The following is an 18790-nucleotide window of genomic DNA, read 5'->3' on the forward strand; positions in this document are numbered from 1 at the left end:
CAAGCAATGATTCTATATGACAGCACAGAAATTTCACCTTTAGTAATCACTAAATACCAGAAGGACAAAGCTCTTTTATAAGTATCTGTAAAAAAGGAAAACAATTTAACATTTAAACCAATGTTAAAGCTGAAGAGACAGAATGGTAGTTTCACCTGTTACACTGATTATATTGCCAATTTAAAAGAACCTATTGCCACTGCAACGTTTAGATAAAAAAATTACCTTTCTAGGCAATAGTTTTGCTGCTGTTTCCACGCTTTGTCCTTTCATTCCTGCTCAGAAGCAGCTCATTTCACAATCATTTTCACTAAAATCCTCGGACCTGCCCCGGAGTTAGGAGCAGATGATATTAGCAGAGAGGTACCAGAATGTGGCTGTGTGACCAAAATGGGAGTTGGGCTTCTTGAAGGAGCTTTTACTTCCATCAGTTGCTCCTAATGTCTTTTGTAGTGTAGGAAAAGAGAAATGGCAACAGAACAAATTCCTGTGACTTGCTCTCTTCTCCAGACCATGAAGAGCTTTGTTCAGTTATGATTTTCCTCCTGAAGTCTGAGGATAGAAACTTCCTGCAAGTGGCAATGAAGAAATAGGCTCTGTGGGGCACGGTAGCTCAAAGATGACTCTGACGTATTTGAAAGATATACTGATGAGGGTTGGTTTTCCCTTTTTTTTTTTTTTTTTTTTGCCAGGACAGTAGAATTCAACCTGGTCTAGTGTTGAAATCCTGTGGCAGGGGGTTTGGAACTAGATGATCTTTAAGGTCTCTTCCAACCCAAATAATTTTATGATTTGATGATTCTATGAAATCCGGTGGACTCTAACGGACACTAATGAGTTGTTTTCTTCTAAAGATACAAATATTAGAAACTCTATCAATAACAGTGCTCTTCACTGCAATTTGCTGACTTAAGTTAGGATTAGTACAATTTCCTGCCTTTATATATAAAAGTTGCAAGAAAGGGCAAAACTCCTCCAAGTATAAGATTTTGCTTAAATACATCTTGCAATGGTGCTCATTAGCCATCATAAAATTTTCCTCTTTTTTTATTGCACTATTTTGTATAGGGAAGCCCTTATCTTGATTAAAATTATAAAATTAATCCAATAGGCATCACTAGGGAACCAAGCAAGCTAGGATTCTGATCTCTGTTCTCAAGTCTTTCTTTTCGTTTTAAAATAGATATTCTGGTTTTAGACAGAAATAATCCAGGTAACTGAAACTATGTATGCCTCCCAGGCTCAGCTGAAAGAACAACTTGCTAACATTCACTGCCAGGCTTTCTCTTCACTGATCTTCTTTTGACCCCTGACTTTTACATTCCTTGCTAAGCAGTAGCCCACTCTCTGCCTTTTTACCTAGTAAATGTTATTTTTACTTGACAGAAAACCCAACAAGCTCTGAGGGATCTGACTTGCTTGAGAAATATCTAGGCTCTAAGCTCTGACACTGAATGGGTAATGGGGTGGCAATTCAAGCCTTGTTATGCCTACAGCAAAGGGAAGAATATTATGCAAAGCCATACAGTCTGATCTATACCATCAAACAGGATAGTGTTTACAAAAAGCAGAAAACATTATAGATCAGATTTTAGTTTTCAAATAATTTTGTATCAATCACAGAAAGAAATGACCTTGTAAAATATTGGTAAGTGAAACTCATGACTAAAATCCTGTTCTTATAAATACCAACAAACCACCCTGTATCTATGCAGGGATTTTTGTTTTCTCCTTGTCTTAAAAGAATAGAGGTCAAACTCAGCAATTTCACATCACTCATTTTTTATCCATTATTTGCCAGTTGTCTCTATATCTTCTCTACATCAAACATAAATAATACCAGTTTCTAGCTCCTACAGTGCTTTGCTGGAATGATTCCCTCTGCAGATGACACACCGACTATGGGCAAGACCAGCCATTCTGGCAGGACAAGAGAAACACGAAAAAAATCGAACCTACTTCCTCTGCATTTCTCCTCACTGTGAAGGTCACTTGCCTTCAGAATGATCTGGGGAGGTCTTTGGATGCCAGTGTTGTCAGATGGAGGATAGCTAGCCAGCAGAGGAAATACCCATTCCTCTCTCTGAATTGCCAGACAATGCTCAAAATCACGTAGGGCACAGACCTCAGCATGGTGACACAAGGGTACATCACCTTTGCCTATTTCTCTACCTTTCTAGAACAGGAACCACCACTGAATAAAAAACACAGCCCAGATGCATAGAAACACCACAAGCTAGAACAGCTACATCAATGATACTGATTAAAAACCACAAAAAATCTATGAAGTCCCTTGAAAACTGAATAATATAGGGTACACTGAAGAATGGTCTGGGGAAATGCTTGATTTGTGATACAACATAACTTGCACAAGGAAGCTTCACTCATGGGAAAGGTCTATTTTTGCAAACATTTATAGATTTCCATAGAAAAAAATTAGTGGAAAAACACTAGTGGAAGAAGTCCTCTGTAGTAAATAAATTTGCGTGGTCAGCTCAAACATTTTTTTCCTAGAGTTCCTCCTACTCAGAGGGCATTTGTGAATATCATACCAATTCTTTGTACACACAAGTCCAATTTGCCAAAAATCATAAGAAACCAGAGAATGTAAGGGGTTTTGGAAGAAACATTTTTATCTATCCTTATAGGTCACTACTGTGTAATGTCTCTGATTCTTTTCCAACAGTCTGGTGTGAATTATAAGTTCATCAATCTACAAAACCAGGGTAAAAATAAACTGGAGTATATATCAGAATAATATATTAAGTTCACAGTAAGCAGCTTTGACAGTGAATGATGATCTGGGAATTCCTTCCACAAAAAGCTTCTTATACTCTGGTCTCCAAAACCACAAGGACAGAACTTGATTAAAAGTTTAATTGTCCCATTGGAAGAAATTATACTATCAGATTTTACCCTTATTTTTCTAAGTTTGTTTCAGGACAATGAAAAACATATCCAAAAAAGAATACGGAATATCCCATCCTATGTAAGGTCTGCCAAAATTTTGTATGCATTACCAAAGTAAGTTTTCCTTGAGCACTACGTTTCTAACTAATGAACCATACTGGATATATCCTTGAAAAGCAAAGGTAACACTGTCAGCTGTAGTACCACATTGAAACAAAGCAGTGAAAGAATGGCAATTTTATATATTTGCCTCAGGAATACAAGGACTAGATGAAGTCACTGAGATCAAGATGGTAGTTTATAAAGCCCATGCACAAGAAGACTCCCTTCATAACGGATCTTTAACTTATTCATACAAATTCACATATTTCATCAAGAGGTTTCCTCCACCACAGATCCCTCACTTCTAGGGTAAATCTCTTTGAGGTATTGCACAATTATATGAAACAGGAGAATCCATACAATGTTGACGAGGCACTGCAGGGATGCCTTTTGCATCCCAAACACTCTCCAGGGCATTGCTCCCTTGCAAAGGATAGAAACTAAAATCCATGGCTTCACTCAAGTTGTACTTTGCACTTCACAACTACTTGCTAGAATGATCAGAAAATTATATCTGCATCACCTGCTTCACTGATGAACTTCCTGCATTTCCCATCTCCTGTTAATATAAACACAGCAAAGAACAGATAAGGAACTGGCACCCTAGTCAGTGTAAAGACTTGGTTCACTTCACCAGCTGTCACACTACAAAGAACCAGCAGATACCACCACATGGACCTTTTTGCCTTACTCTCCAGAACATAAACGATTCCTCCCAAAGTCAAACTGAAGCTATTTCTTTACATAAAAAGACAGAGACTTGAATAAGGAAACATAGAATCCCAGATTCATATCTATAAACATTAACCATAACTACAACAGCAGGAACTTAATATTGCCCTCGATTTCATTAGTTTGGTGAACAACCATCACCAATCTCTCACTGGACTCAAAGCGTCTCACCAGACACTCATGACCTGAACAGGTTTCACTCATCCACACCGCATACCGTTAGCTGCAGGACAGGACAGACAAATGCCCTTAGCTAAAACAGTCACAGGAACAATGATGACAACTTCTTATTTTTTTAGCCCAACCTGTCATTCACCTTTGCTTCAATCAACTTCAAGATACAAAAAGTAAGAAAAGCTTTTTTAGTGTACCTTTAAGGCAATACTGGCCCTAGTTCCCTTTTCATTACCTCTTAGAGTGGAGAACTCTTCCATGTTTATCACTATTCAAACTTGTTTATGATGCCTACATGTCTACAACAGAAAAGCAGAGGCACGCAAGACACGGGATTTGCGTAGTACAAGATCTCCATATGTTGCCCTCTAGAAACACAATCACTGCAAGTGGCAAGGCAGACGAGCCAGGGATGATCCACAATGGCCAGAAGTCTGGCCACAGCAACGTCTTCTAATAACAACACATTTACAAAGGAAGGTCTTGCTAAGTAGATAGGCAACACTCTCTTAACCACCTTTGAAAATACCACCTTTGAAGAAAGAAACTCATTAATTCACACTGATTACTACACAGTAGTTTTGAAAGGATACCTACCGTGGTAGGAGAAGGAAACAGTAAGGACAGCTGGGTAGTGCCATGAGAGAAACTTAATCTTTGTTGTGATAAGAGCCTTTGCCCTCAATCCCAAGTTCCTTCTCAACCATGTCAGTCTTTTACAACATTATGTAGAAATGAATATCACTGAAAAGGAAGGAAGGAAGGAGACACACATGATGTGCAATGTGGTACTGCCCAGTGGGCATAAAAGAAACACACATCAGGCATTTCCCATTCTCCTCCATCCAGTGATATGCATGAATCCTGATACTGCACCAGCACTGAGAATAAATAATTCCAATTAGCCAATAGGTACTGGTTGAACACTGCAGGAGTGTAGCATGGAACCCGGTAAGGAAGAGTTTCAAATTAAAATCCACTACCCTGCTCATGTAGGGTCATGAGCAACAGAGAGACCAGTCCCTGGATCACTCTGACAGGTGGATTTCATCTGCATGAGCCAAGTGATGAGTATGTGCTCTGTAATGAACATGAGCCTGGTGATTTGATGGCAGGGAACTATCACTAGTCCCATGCTACAAGATGAAGCCTGATTTAGATTACTCCACTTTCTGTCAGTATTAGACAGGTGAAAATATATGGTCTGGTTCTTCATACTCTCATTATCAATTTTACGCAGCTGTTACTACATTTTCAGTGAAAAATTCCTGATTTAGAATCATTGTAAGTAGGAGGAGGATTAAGACTAAAATATCTCTAGTGAAATAGGTGCTCAAACAGTTTAGTGAATAATTTAATATGAATAATTCATTTGAAAGAAATGATATTTTTCCCTAGTCCTGAACAGCCCAAGAATAGCGTGAATGTTTAACATTCATATGCTGCTTGCAATTATTTGTGAACTACATCAAGTAATTTGTGCTCTACACATAACTCAAGTAGGAAATTATGATTATTAAATAAAATACAGAATTTACAACTCCCATAGCAAATTATGTCTTTTGACTAATTTATGTAATGAGCTTAGCTTGTCTGCCCTTCATGGATTTCAAACTGCATGTTCAATATTTGCAATTATTTGTGCAGGCACCAGTTATGTAAGTCATCTGATCAGTGACAGAAACTCGACCACGTGGGATGCAGTCAAAATAGCAAAACCATCATATTCTACAGTTTCAAACAGTTCAGAAAATACTGAAGCATGCAGTTAAAATTTACAGCTGAGTCTTTTCAAAAGCACAGGGGTAGAAAGCTTTTTCCCTCTTCAGCAAGCACTACTGTCTATAGACATATGTGGAAGAGGTGGTGCGAATGTGAAGTATTGCTTGTTCTTTCTTTTTGTACAGAACATCAAGTGTGTTGCTTAATGTTTTTAATGGCACTGATGTGTTGCCTGAGGTTTGTCACTGGGGCTGGCGAGGGAATGGGGTGCAGCAGGAAAACAAGGAGATTAGCACATGTGAAAGAAAGGCTCGGGAAAGGCATGGACACAGACAGCCAGTCGAGACAGCTTGAAAGGAGGTTTGGTCCAGTTTTCAGGTTGGGTAGGATTTCCCCTATTCCTCTTTTTGAAAGACATTTGAAGGTAGGATTTGAAAAACTAAATGCTTTTGATGACATCACCTAATGACAATTGCTGACCCCAAGTTAGACCAAACTGTGGCTTCACTGAAACATTCAGGAGCCTGGTCTTTAGCTGGGTTGGAACCAGGATTTCACACTTGATCCTTACAGTCATGGTTGTGCTTTTCCCCTGTGTTCTTACTGGACCCTCTTCCTTCTAACTCCTTTGTATCTCATCCCCATTACTCCTAAATATTTTTATCTAGCCAACTGACCAAACCTGAAATAAACCCCAATTTGACACAAACCAACTTCCACTGGCTACTACTGTTCATTATAACAGGCTGTCTTTTGATGTTTCTCTGCAGAAAAAGTTAGAGGGACTAAAAAGCACCATAATGCATGCTTAGAGCAAACAGCCCACTGCTAGGATATATATGACAGCATCTAAAGAGATTCCTAAGAAGTTTTCCCTAGCTTTGGCAAAGTAAAGCATGACCATGTCAGCAATGGGCATTTCCTTACTACAGGAAAGCAGCTCCTCTAAACTGCAATGCTGCCTATCATTTCTAGGTTGTCTGAAACACCAAGAAGGAGATAGCAATCCGTTTGAAATACAAAATAAAAAACAAGTGTTTTGAAAATATACCCAGGCAATAGATCAGCCTCCTGCATTATCTGCTGCCTTCTACCTTTAACAGCCCCATGAGTTCTGGACATTTTTTTTTTATAATTAATATTACTGTTGTCATATTCCCTCTCTCACCTCCTTATGTTTTCTTACTACTTTATTCAGTGGTGAAGGTTGCACTTTTTAAATCTGAGACGTACTGAATGTTAAGGACCAAATATTCAATCACTGAAACAACTTTTGCTGCAGATGGAAATGATTCTGATGATACTCCTATTCCCACCCATGTAATACAGTTAAGGCTACTGATGTTTGTCGTGTCATGAACAGGTTAAACTGCTGAATTAAGAGTGAGTCTAGTTATTTACATAATGGTCATGAGATCTCCTCTGTGGTCATGGATGTAGACAGGTAACTCTTTAGTTACTTCCTGCACAGAACTACAGCTCCATCTGCACTTGCAACTCCTCCCTTCAACCCACTTTGTCTCCCTTGTGAATCTAATTCATCAGAGTGTCTTTTGTAGTCCCTAATGATGAGCACCAAATTTGAGAAGCAGGGTGCTGGTTGCTCCACTGGCCATTCCTTCTCCCCTTCCTGCACGTGCCCTATTGTTCTAAGACTCCACAAGACACACTTCCTCTGTTGTCTGTTAGTTGCTCATTTGCTTTGAAGAAAATTGGCAAGTCTACCAGAGGAAAAAGGCAAGATTTGTTTGCCTTAAACATTAAAGACAACACAATGGTAAATACTGCCAATTTTAACACAGAACAAGTACCTTCACTTCTGTCTTCCTGACAATCTGAATGAAAAGCAAATGATGTTCTGCCTGTGAATCAAAAACTACTTGACTGAATGCGTCTGATATCATGATAAAGAAAATACTGGTGAGTTTGAAGGCAGTACTGAAATGCATAATGCTAGAAACACAACCTTTTTTTTACTAAATAAGAAGGTGCTTTACAAAAAGTACTTTAATGAAGTTGCTTTAATGAAGGACTAATTGCCTCCAAGTGATGACATTTGAAAAGATGTTACAAGCAGCTTCTTATTCAGAAATTAGCAGCCATGATTAACAAACAAAACAAAATGTAGGCATATTATTGATGCAAATACTAATGCAGATAATGTAGGCATAATACTGCCATAAAGGGTTGAGTTTGGTGAAAAAAGCCGATGAAATAATATAGCTGATGTTAATTCTATAGAGGCTGACTTCAAGTAGCTAGTGTTCAACCAGTTTGGTTTTTATATGGCCTTAAAAAAGATGCCAACTACAGCTGCTAAATCCATATTGTAATTAGAATTGGTTACCTTTGTTGATCAAAAAAATATGAAATGGAAGAAAAGAAAAGTAACATACCATGTTCACACACAAAACAAAAAGAGCTATATCAGGGACATCAGGGAAGGTGGAATACTATAACAACACATTTTATATTGTTATACTATTCCACCCACCTTAATGGAGAACCCTTCGGTGTGGCTACGCCATAGCCTTTCGAATCCAGATTTCCTCCCACTTTCATGGTGTCACATGGCTTTCGTTGCTCAATGTATTCATTCATGGTGGACTCCAGCAGGAAGGCAAACTTGCCCTTGGATTTGCGGACACGAGCTACTCCCTCTGCAGTAGTCCTAGTGAACACTGATGGCTCAGCTGATTTCATGTAGGTCCACATCTTTTCATACACTGCTATTTTTGATCTCTGGAGAAAATTAAAAAGAAGTTAGAACAAAAGAATGTTGCAACATTCCAGAGTGGCACTGTTCAAAATAAAATCAATTATATTTCATTTTTCAAACAACTGGGATTGGGAAAAACATACTTGGGTATGAATTTTCTTTGAATTCCATGATTATTTTAAAAGAAATAAGAAGTAACAATATCAGTACTATAAAATTGAATATTATTATTTTTAGATCCAGTTAGGCTCTAGCAGTCACAAAAAGAAACCCTGTAAAGCTAAGATCTGAATTTACTGTTAGATAAATGCAGTTCGTACAGTCAAAGTGTTGTAAAGTGCATTTGAGGGATTTACATACAAAACAGATATCCACAATAAACCTGTATGGAAAAGAGAAACAATAAAATAATCTCCCCATAAATACTGAGCTGAATCTTGAAGCATTTCTATAACACCTACTTCTTACACCATCAAAACCACAATAGCTGAAGTAAGATTCCTGCTTTCACAATTCAGAGTCCAGAATTCATTTAATCGACATTCAGAAAGGCTGCACAACATTTCAAGATATGGTTTACAATAAAAAGATGGAAACAGCAAATTGGACCAAATATACTGTTAAAGGAAAGAAAATTCCCTAAGTCTTTGTCTTAAAGAAGTATTAGGCATGTTTTTAGAACTGCAGTATCAGTGGATTTATTTTAAAGACTCTGATCCTGCCAGTAATTGAGTAATAAATGTGCTTTCTCAAGGAATGTGCAAGAATTCGTGGCTTAGAGTGCATCAGGTGGAAATTTTCCTGTCTGGGAATTCACAGTGTAACTGCAAGTAAAGACTTCAGCAAAAATAAAAATAAATAAAAAACAAATAAAAATTAAGTAAGGCAGGAAGGCAGGCAGGAAGGCAGGCAGGCAGGAAGGCAGGCAGGAAGGCAGGCAGGCAGGCAGGCAGGAAGGCAGGCAGGAAGGCAGGAAGGCAGGAAGGCAGGCAGGAAGGCAGGAAGGCAGGCAGGCAGGAAGGCAGGAAGGCAGGCAGGAAGGCAGGCAGGCAGGAAGGCAGGAAGGCAGGCAGGAAGGAAGGAAAGAAGGAAGGAAAGAAGGAAAGAAGGAAGGAAGGAAATACTTTCAGGATGAGAAGCTTCCCATGCTCATTAGATTCACTCAACAACTCCTTTGCTTCCTCAAGCAACAGGGATACATACATGCAAACCAGCAGTGCATCAGCCAAACACTATACAGTGTTTTACTTAATAACAGATGGCACTTGTCTTCTCTTTTGCATGCTGCAAAAAGGACTTTTTAACCCAATGCTCAAGTCAGATTTTATTTGAGTCAACAGGAGCTTCTAGCTAAGCAAGATTTGGTCTGTAAGCCCATTTCCACACTGTACTGAGCACTACAGGAAAATATTCATTATTATAAAGCCCCAAAACAAAGTACCTTAGAATATTTAAACAAATATCAAATCCTATAATCTGGGCATTATCTGAATTGACAATGGATTTAAAAGGCTGCAACTGAGCCTTTGTATAAGTAATTTCCCTGAAGCACTTCTTTTCACCAATTACTGAATGATTGTATTATTACTTAGAAATTAATTTGTTAGAGAGGTAGGTCTAACTTGAAAGTAAGTGGCATTTAACCAGAAATGTTCAATAAAAATACCATATAGCAGAACATCATAAATTATCCTTGCTCTTTTATCTTGTCTATATGCATCACTTTATCTTTCTGTCAAATATAATAAAATTTAAATTAACAACAGCTGTGTATGTCCATAATCACATCCTGCCTTGTCACCCTCTCCTTCGTCTGTAGTGGAAACTATTTTTCGTTTACATAATAGTGGCTGAGAGCAGAGAGTAAGCTAAGCCACGCAAGGATTCTTCTTGCTTTACACTGATGTAATTTCATGGATTTACATTTACGGAAAGAAAAAAAAAATGGAAGAAAGCAGTAACAAATCAGGCATAATTTCAAGAATATTTACTTGCCTTTGTCTGCCTTCACTTCCAATCATTTCTTATATCTTAACATCCATATCATCAGATTCTTTATAAAGTAAGCATATAATAGGCCACTTTCTTTCAAACTAAAACCACACAACACATAAAATTGCTCTATTAGTAAGAAGAAATAATGCCCTAAATGAGTTTGAAAAGGTTGCATTTAAATAATTTTCTTAAGATCTAGTTTCCCGTGCCCATCAAAAAACAAAAAAATATGGGAAGTCTAAGAAGGCATCTGCTCTGTAAGAGCATTTTCTTCTCCCAAACTTTCATTTGTTAACATTCATTTTCTATATGTCAACTCAGAGTGACAACTGAACAGCAAACCAACAGATATTCCTTATTACCATATGAGGAAACATTTCAACTTTCCCCTACAGTCAGCCAAAGTCACCCAAAGTTAGGGCTTTTCTGAGCAGGACTGCTAAAACTAAGTTCTTTCCTTCTTGAGCAAGTTACTCAAAAAATGCAACTCTCACTTGTCCAAAACAGAAAATAAAAGAAAATAGCTATCAATATCAAAGTCTTCTTTTTTTTTCCTATGTTGGTTTTAAAATGCCTTTTCCCTTTTCTGTTTTCAATACAGAACCAAAGTAGACTGAATGGCTTTCTTTTCAGAGTTTCTGACATTTGGATCAGAAATGATCAAGTGATGAGAAAATGTCCTGAAGGCTCATCTTCAGCCAGATAGATAGCAATCACTGACAAAAAGTTATACATTACTCTAATCCCCAAAGTGATGATGTTTGCTTCCAGCCACACAAAATGTTAGACTTGGCAAACAAGTCTTCTTGCACTATTGTTTCAGTCTAGGTCTTAATTTATGTATTACATAAACAGTGTGCAAGTATTGTCTGTCAATGATATTTTATGAAAAATGGTTTGTGAAAAATATTTCTAGAAATAGTGCCTACAGTATCATTAACAATCACTAGAAATCACTAAATGACAGATTGCACCATTTTTAAAAAAGTGATCAAAAAAGTCTAAATCTTGATAAAGCTTCAAATTCTGCATATGCAACTATATTTAGCATTTGTAGTTACTTTTCATATTTCCCTCTGTATTTTGAAATAAAGGAAAAAATGTAAAGAGAACATTGATTTTTCCTTCCTTTTTTTTTTTAACCCTTTAATGTTAAAGGGAAATAATGGCTGTCATTGTAGATAGACAAAGAATCTTCTCTTTAAGGACAATCTTGCATGAAATACTGATCCAAACAAAAAAGTATCTGTGTTTACAGGATGATTTAAAAGAATAATGAATTTTTTGTGACCCAGACTGCTTATATGTCAAAAGACCTGACTTTCATTTTTTTCAAAACAATGGCTTGTACTGAACTCCTTGGACAACTTCATTATATTAAGGCTCAATCACTGTGCATTGGTTAAGTGCCATTTATATTTTATAAGGCATAATCTTTTTACAGCTATTGGAAAATATTTGCAAGTTCTTCTATGGGGATATCTCTCACAATAAAAAGGTTGTTTCACTGAGCAGCTGCCCTTGAATTGATATTGTCTATAGCTCACAAATCCCATCCATAATTTTGTTAATGATTTGCTGAGTTCAGTTTGGCCAAACTGAAAACAGTCAAGGTGTGCAGGAGTACCTAGCACAGAACAGTCACATTTCAAACAGACAATAAGAAGAAATTATCATTCTATCTTCCTTTCTTCTAAAAATGCCTTAAACTGCACCTTTCAGATAAATAATGCTCCTAGACTGTGTAATTTCCAAGGAAGAATGACTGGCTCAAGCATTTATTCAGAGCCATTTTCAAACACTAAACTCACACATGTTCAGTCAGCTAGGCTTAACTTTCATCTGCGAGAGACATGAAATGAAGCAGGAAGGACTGTTTATTATGTACTCCTTGTGAGGTCCAGGGTCCCTGTTTTCCATCTGGCAAATGATGAGGATTACATACCAACCACACTAACACAGGAAAGCAAATGAAAATGAAGTCATCAATACAGACAGTACAGACATATGAATGGCTATTTAGGCTATTTCCTAATGCTCCAACCACATCCCTCCAAGATACATTTTCTCTTTATTATTCATCTGAAAGTCAGCAAATTAAAAAATGCATTTCCTGCCCACCACCCAAGACCCTAAAGCAAAATGCACACAGCCAAATCCATAAGCAGAAACAAAATCTGCACAACTCCATGTTACCATCATAGGCTTTCAGTACTGCACATAATTTCATTTCTGTAGCTTCAGATGAATCAATAGTGCAATGTTGCTTTAATTATCACTGGCTTCAGAATACCTCGGGGCACCTCTTTCACCCAACGTGACAGGATCAATAAGCTTTCCACACATTAAAATAACTGAAAATTCCAACAAATGCTGTTATGGGGGGGGGGGGGGGGGGGGGAGAGGGGGAGGGGTGGCTGGGTAAAAATGCAGCTAAAGTATTGCAGGAGTTACAAACTATATTACACATAATTGCAAAGAAACATTTCACACTTCCAAGCATCTTATAAGAGCAGTCACTAGGGAGAGCTGCTCTAATGGACATGCCAACTTACTCTGAAGAACTCTTTGGTTGACCCTGAGTCCAGTGTCCCATAAGCAATTTCAGTTTGTTTGGCAAGGTCTTCTGCACTTTCTATGGGTGAGACCATTCGCTCAACAGTCAAGAAAGCAGCGAGGTTAGCAGTGTAGGATGAAATAATGATGAGCGTGAAGAACCACCAGACACCTCCAACAATGCGACCTGAGAGGGATCTAAACATGAATAAGATAATGCACATTTTCCTGTCTCTTAAGCCATGAAGAGAGAAAGAAAGAAGGCACCATTATTGTTGAACATGTATCATTACGTAACAGTCAATGGGAGGGACATCATTTGCATTTTAAATACGTTTCCTCTTGAATCTTAACGCCTACAGTGCAGAGTCCACTGTATTAATACGTATCACGCACATACAGAAGTTTGAATTCTCTTGAGCAGTAATCCCAGTCTTCTTATTATTTCAGGAAATGCCTAACATAGCAAAAATTTTGTCAGAAATACTGGACAGGTAATCTCTTTCTGTAGACAAAAGTAAAACATGGTAGCTGCAGATCAGTAGCTTTCTCTGTTTCCTCTTAAAGAAAAAGACACAAAAGGCTTTGCACATGGATTATGTTGGCTTTAGGATTAAAATGTTCCTGTTACCCAAACTTATCAAATATTCTACAAGCTACTGCAACCATCTGAACTTTCACATTTTTCTTTAAGAAGCAAGCATTTTGTGGTAGCAGAGATATTATGTAAAAAGTTATACTTTCCATTTTAATACCTGTAATTTGATGAGAGAGCTGCTGAGGAGTAATGTACATCCAGTTTTAATCAGTTTTATTGCTAGCTTCAATAACAGCAGAGTTAGGCCAATGCTGAATACTCTCAAAATCTCTCTATAAGTGGCTAAAATATAGCATTCAAATTTGAAAGATTGGATCATAATGTTTAATTGAGAAGTTGCAGTTACTGCACACTAAAGTTCCAGCACCTTAAAAGGCTGAGAAATTCAGATCATATGCTACATCTGAGGCACCCACCCTGTAAGGCACAGTTTAGCAATACAGTTTGGCTTCTCAGGAACAGATGGTCAAATATTCTCCCTCTCATAGATAGCGATATTCTGGCAGCAGTGCTGTAGAATTTGATATAGAACATAAATGGAACATTCATTCATGCAAGGCAAATATTCAGCACAGTAGTGTGCATTTCATAATTATAATACAATGGAACTAATTTAGCAGCAACACAGTTCCTCTGAACTCAACTCAGTGGAATTGCCCGTGTGTACCTGCTGTTTCTGAGAGCTGTTTGTGATTTATGCACATTGACATACATAAAATAATAGTAATGACGGAAATTCAAAGCAGATTCTCTGTTGCCCTTATCATAGCTATTAGAAGAGAAAAAAATGAAAAGGCTTCCTAAAGAATGAACTTCAAAACACTGCCAGGAAAATAAATGAAGGAAGATTTTATGCTTCAGTGTTGAAGATATAATGCAAATGTAAAAAGATTTGACACAAACCTTGGGGAAATATCACATCCTTGTTGCATAAAGGCACCCAGGGAAAACCAGAGGCTGTTGAATATGCCAAACTCATTGGGTGGCTGGTCACTGGGTCCTTCTTTCCCATCCTCTGGTTCTTCTGTGTGCCACTCATATGGACTAAATCTGCTAACTAGGAACAGGACCACACTGACACCAATGTAGGCAAAGACTATGCACATCCAGATCTCATACGCCAAAGGATCCAAGAAGGAAAACACTCCCGGTTTAGATTTCTGGGGCTTTTTGATCATAATGGATATCCCCAAACTCATAAAAGGCTTGGAAAAATCAATGACCTCTTCTCGTACCAAAGTGATGGTCAGAGGCGCAACAGCAATCTCTGCTTTCTATAAAGAAAAAAGAAATATAGATGTATCGGTTAATTGTAGTTGGCTCATACACTCAGCTCAGCCGCTAATTCCAAAGGTATGTCATTAACATCAGGACACTGTGGCTTAAATGTTCTTTGTAACATCTTTCTGGATTTTTTTCTATCAGAGTCTATACTCTCAATATGCATTTCGTAAGACACACATATCGCAGATTTTTATTTTACAGAATTATAGATATACTTAATATTCCTGCTAAGGAGAAGACTCTTAAATCTTACAGAAGTGGGCAGCAGTTTAGGTATGTCATTTCAGGTATTAATTTAGATTTAAAGTCAAAGAATTCAAGGAAGAAGGAAGAATGAGAATGAGCCTACTATCACTGAATATATAATAATTTTTTTTATAAAACCCCAGAAACAGTCATTTATTATCATATTTTCATAAGATAAAATAATTCTGCAAGGGAAACCAGCTCATAGACTCAAGGAAGTTCCAAACAGCATGAAGCAGCAAACGTGATTAACTATTGCTGTGATGCCACAAAACTGCATGCAGTTGTCTTGAGCGAAAGAGAGTTCAACAGGAATGAACCAGTTTTCAGACAGTGAAAAAGTATACAAAAAAAGCTGTGCATAATCATGCAATAGAAGGATAAATAGTGTGCCAAATCCATTCCTATTAGTGACAGGAATAATTTTTAATATGTTTTTCTTATATGTTTTTAGAATGAATGAATTGTCGAATGAATTGTTATTGATGTGATGGTGATTACAGCTGCCAACAGTGATGTCTGCATGAACTATACTTTATTGTAGCTGTGCTAACGGGTCATTTCTGTCATTAGGGATTCAACATTACATTAAAGTTTGCTCCTTGCCTTGCCTTGTATGCTAAAGCTGTCATTACAGCAGGACTTAATACAGGAATTGTAAGAGGAACTGGGACAGAAGATGCACGAATGGGAAGGGAATTGATGCAGAAGCTGCTGAAGCCTTTCTCCTGTTCATCATCATGGTGCTATATCTAGGTGGATTCAGAGAGCAGAGCCTGTGCTCTGTGACCAGCATGGGCTTCTACAGAGCTTATGGGCTAAGAAGGGTAACTGGGCATATTTTGAGAACACTTTGTTTTGGTTTTAAATAAGGTAGACTCACAATCTGCCTTCTGCCATAGTTTACTCTGCTTCAGGCCTCAATATATGAGATAATCTGCCTGAATTTACCCCATCCAGGTAATAATTAAGAGGCACAATTAAGAGTTATTCATAAATCTCCATACTAGCACTGCTGGAATTTTCTTTTCTAAATACTTAGTTGGCCTGAAATCATCTTGTGGGGTAGCATTTTCAGGTGTAGTACACAGCCCATAGTTTAGCAAAACGTTTAAGCATGTTTGCCTTTTAGGATGCTCTTAAGGATATTCATACTCAATAAAATATACAAAGATATATTTAAATCCCATCAATTGCAATGAGAGAAAAATAATGAAAATTAAAGATGTACTTAAATAGCTTAATTCAAGTGTTATATAAGTAGCTTGTGTGATAAAGAAAGAAACTGAAATGTAGGCTTTTTCATCATTTCACATTTCAACTTTGAATCAGGTATATGCATTTAAAATAATATTTTTTTATTTCATATACTAAGTTATATTGAGATACATATTTTATGGAGTTTAATTTAAAACTAATTTCTTGTAGCTAAAATCTAAACCTATTTTGGTACCTGTATAATTTTGAATAATTCAAAAGAACTGACTCATTCCAGTGCAACGTCCCCAAAATGCAAATTTATATTAAAATTGCTATATTTTATATATATATTTTGTAATGCAAAGCATTTTTAAAAACATGGCTTCTCGAAGTCTTATGATTTCATAAGTTTGATTGAAATAGATATTTCATGAAGACAGGTATTAGATGAAGAAAAATAATATTTTAAAATATCCCCAAAATTGTAAAGTGAATTTGATTTCTGTAGTCTAAAGATTGTAGGATGGTCTGGGCTACTGGCATTGCTTCATATTTTTGTATTTCATCTCGCTCATAATTTTTTGTTTTCTGAAAGAATGATTTGCTTCCTTAGAGTCAATATCTTTTGTATTTCTAAATTTCAGCTACTGTGAATGCCTAATGTTGAGTACTTGAAATGAATTAACCAAAAGACTCAGGGAAACTGTGATCTATTACTGCTAATCTTCTCTGTATTTGTGACATAGTGGTATCTTCATTAACCCAGTGTACAATGACAGACGTGATCACTGGTCTTCAAAAGTGTTGGCTAACACTTCATTTTTGTGTCTGCAGATTGCTACCAGGATTAAAATAAGGATCCTTGAGGGTTGCTAGTTTTTAAAATGTGAGGTGGAAAAGTGATAGCACCATTTTAGTGTGAATTGCGTCAATTTTAAAGACCTAATTAGCACACTGTGTATTGTATGCAAAACATTGGATAAGATTTATCTTACCAAATTTAAATGATCAAAGAGTACATTGATGAACTTGGAACTACATCAGAACTAGCTGCCTACACCACTTGAAGGAGTTAGAGAGAAGAAATAGGAACTTATCCCATTTCATTACGATAGTGATCTAATGTCAGATGATTCATAATGTAACTTCCCCAATCTGATCATATTATTTATTATTTAAGGCTAGTGTGCGCCACATTAAGGCCTACATAAGAAGGCCTACATAAACTCTTAGCTGTTGAAAGCTAAATAATGACAATAGCTGTGCATGATAATCATCAGCATTTGTGCTTTGCCCAGTTAGTGTACACCATATAATTATGGATTTAAATGCTTAACAATACAACAATAGTGAAAACAATTAATGGTTTTGTAGCCAGTGAAATCTGTTTTGAAAAAGACTAATGATACTTCACACTTAAATCAACTGCATCTATAACAGCATTTCAATCAAGGCTGTACTACTACCAAGTACTGATGGACTCTGGAGCCTTTTGATACTATGCAGTGGGACAAGATTAAGTCTGATGGTAAGACTTTTACTGTTTGGGAATATATTATTTTAACCTTGTGAATAAAATCTATGCTTGTTGTATTAATGTGGTAAACCTATCTCAGAAAAATCATATAGGAAGTGTTTCAACTTCAGCAGCTCACGGCTTCTCAGATTGTAAACAGAAATGAGTTGTGACCTTTTGTGCTCAGCATTGAAAGAATAGCATTCTGTGTCAGGAAAATGAATATTTAATTGAAGCTGACTTTAGTGCATTTGGAAATGCCTGTTTTACATGCTTAATGGTATTTCATCCCCAGACAGCATTTCTCCTGTGAGCTAGATATCCGGGCTTATATAGTCCCACAGGGAGTACTGCAGGCATTCGGATACATCAGGGACAAATGATCAAGATTTTCTGGTAGTTTTTAGCAGAGTGCTAAAAACAAAACAGGAAAATAAACAACCCCCCACCATGACCTTCTGTACAGTCATAGCAAAACTGTACACCACGGTACTTTATAAAACGTTTCCCCTGGGACGTGATGGAAAACTCAGCCACAGAGTTTAGGTAACAACCAAGCTGCTCTGTGCAGTATCTCAAGTGTCGAGGTACCAGAATGACCAACAGTGCATATAGGTCCTGAGGGGACATGGATTGAAATTGGCACATGCCCACCACCCTCAGTAACATGGATGGGGCTAAGAGGCATTGCTGGCACTGAGGCATTGAGGTACCGTGTAAAGAGCTGGGGAGCCTTTTGTGTGGCACAGGCAAGGTCCGATCCCACTGCCAGCACAAATCCTTTAATGTGGTTGGAAATTAGAAGCTGTGAAATGTTTCTGAAACAAATCATCTTGTTAACATGCTAATTTAATTACAAATTCTGTCCCAATCCTGGCTGGATATAGAAAGCCTTGCTTGAAGCTTGAAGCATAGCCAACTAGTCAGAGTACTTGTGTTTATCTCCAAATCTGAGTTCTATCAAAGACAAACATCCTCTTATAGCAGAGTTTTGCAGGAAAGTCTCTGATTTTTTTTTTTCTTTATATGGAATAGA

The 18790-nt window shown here is 37.3% G+C and overlaps 1 protein-coding gene across 11 annotated transcripts in view; it reads right to left on the reverse strand.

The window, feature by feature from the left end:
• Positions 1-18790, reverse strand: part of GRIA4 (glutamate ionotropic receptor AMPA type subunit 4) — a 215589-nt gene that overhangs the window by 33747 nt on the left and 163052 nt on the right. For 10 of the 11 annotated variants that reach the window (XR_003989982.2, XR_003989983.1, XM_030475921.1 and 7 more), the window contains exons 11-13: positions 14412-14782; positions 12910-13108; positions 8135-8382 (exon numbers count right to left, since the gene is read on the reverse strand). Coding sequence is in view for 9 of the 11 variants with exons in the window: in XM_030475921.1 (XP_030331781.1) it covers positions 8135-8382; positions 12910-13108; positions 14412-14782 (818 nt within the window). In the remaining 2 variants the exon portion in view is untranslated. Of the gene's footprint in view, positions 1-4595; positions 4663-8134; positions 8383-12909; positions 13109-14411; positions 14783-18790 lie in introns of those variants that run through there. The other variant, XM_030475932.1, reaches the window with a different exon arrangement.

This window comes from Strigops habroptila, chromosome 2, assembly GCF_004027225.2.
Source record: "Strigops habroptila isolate Jane chromosome 2, bStrHab1.2.pri, whole genome shotgun sequence".
NCBI lineage: Eukaryota > Metazoa > Chordata > Aves > Psittaciformes > Psittacidae > Strigops > Strigops habroptila.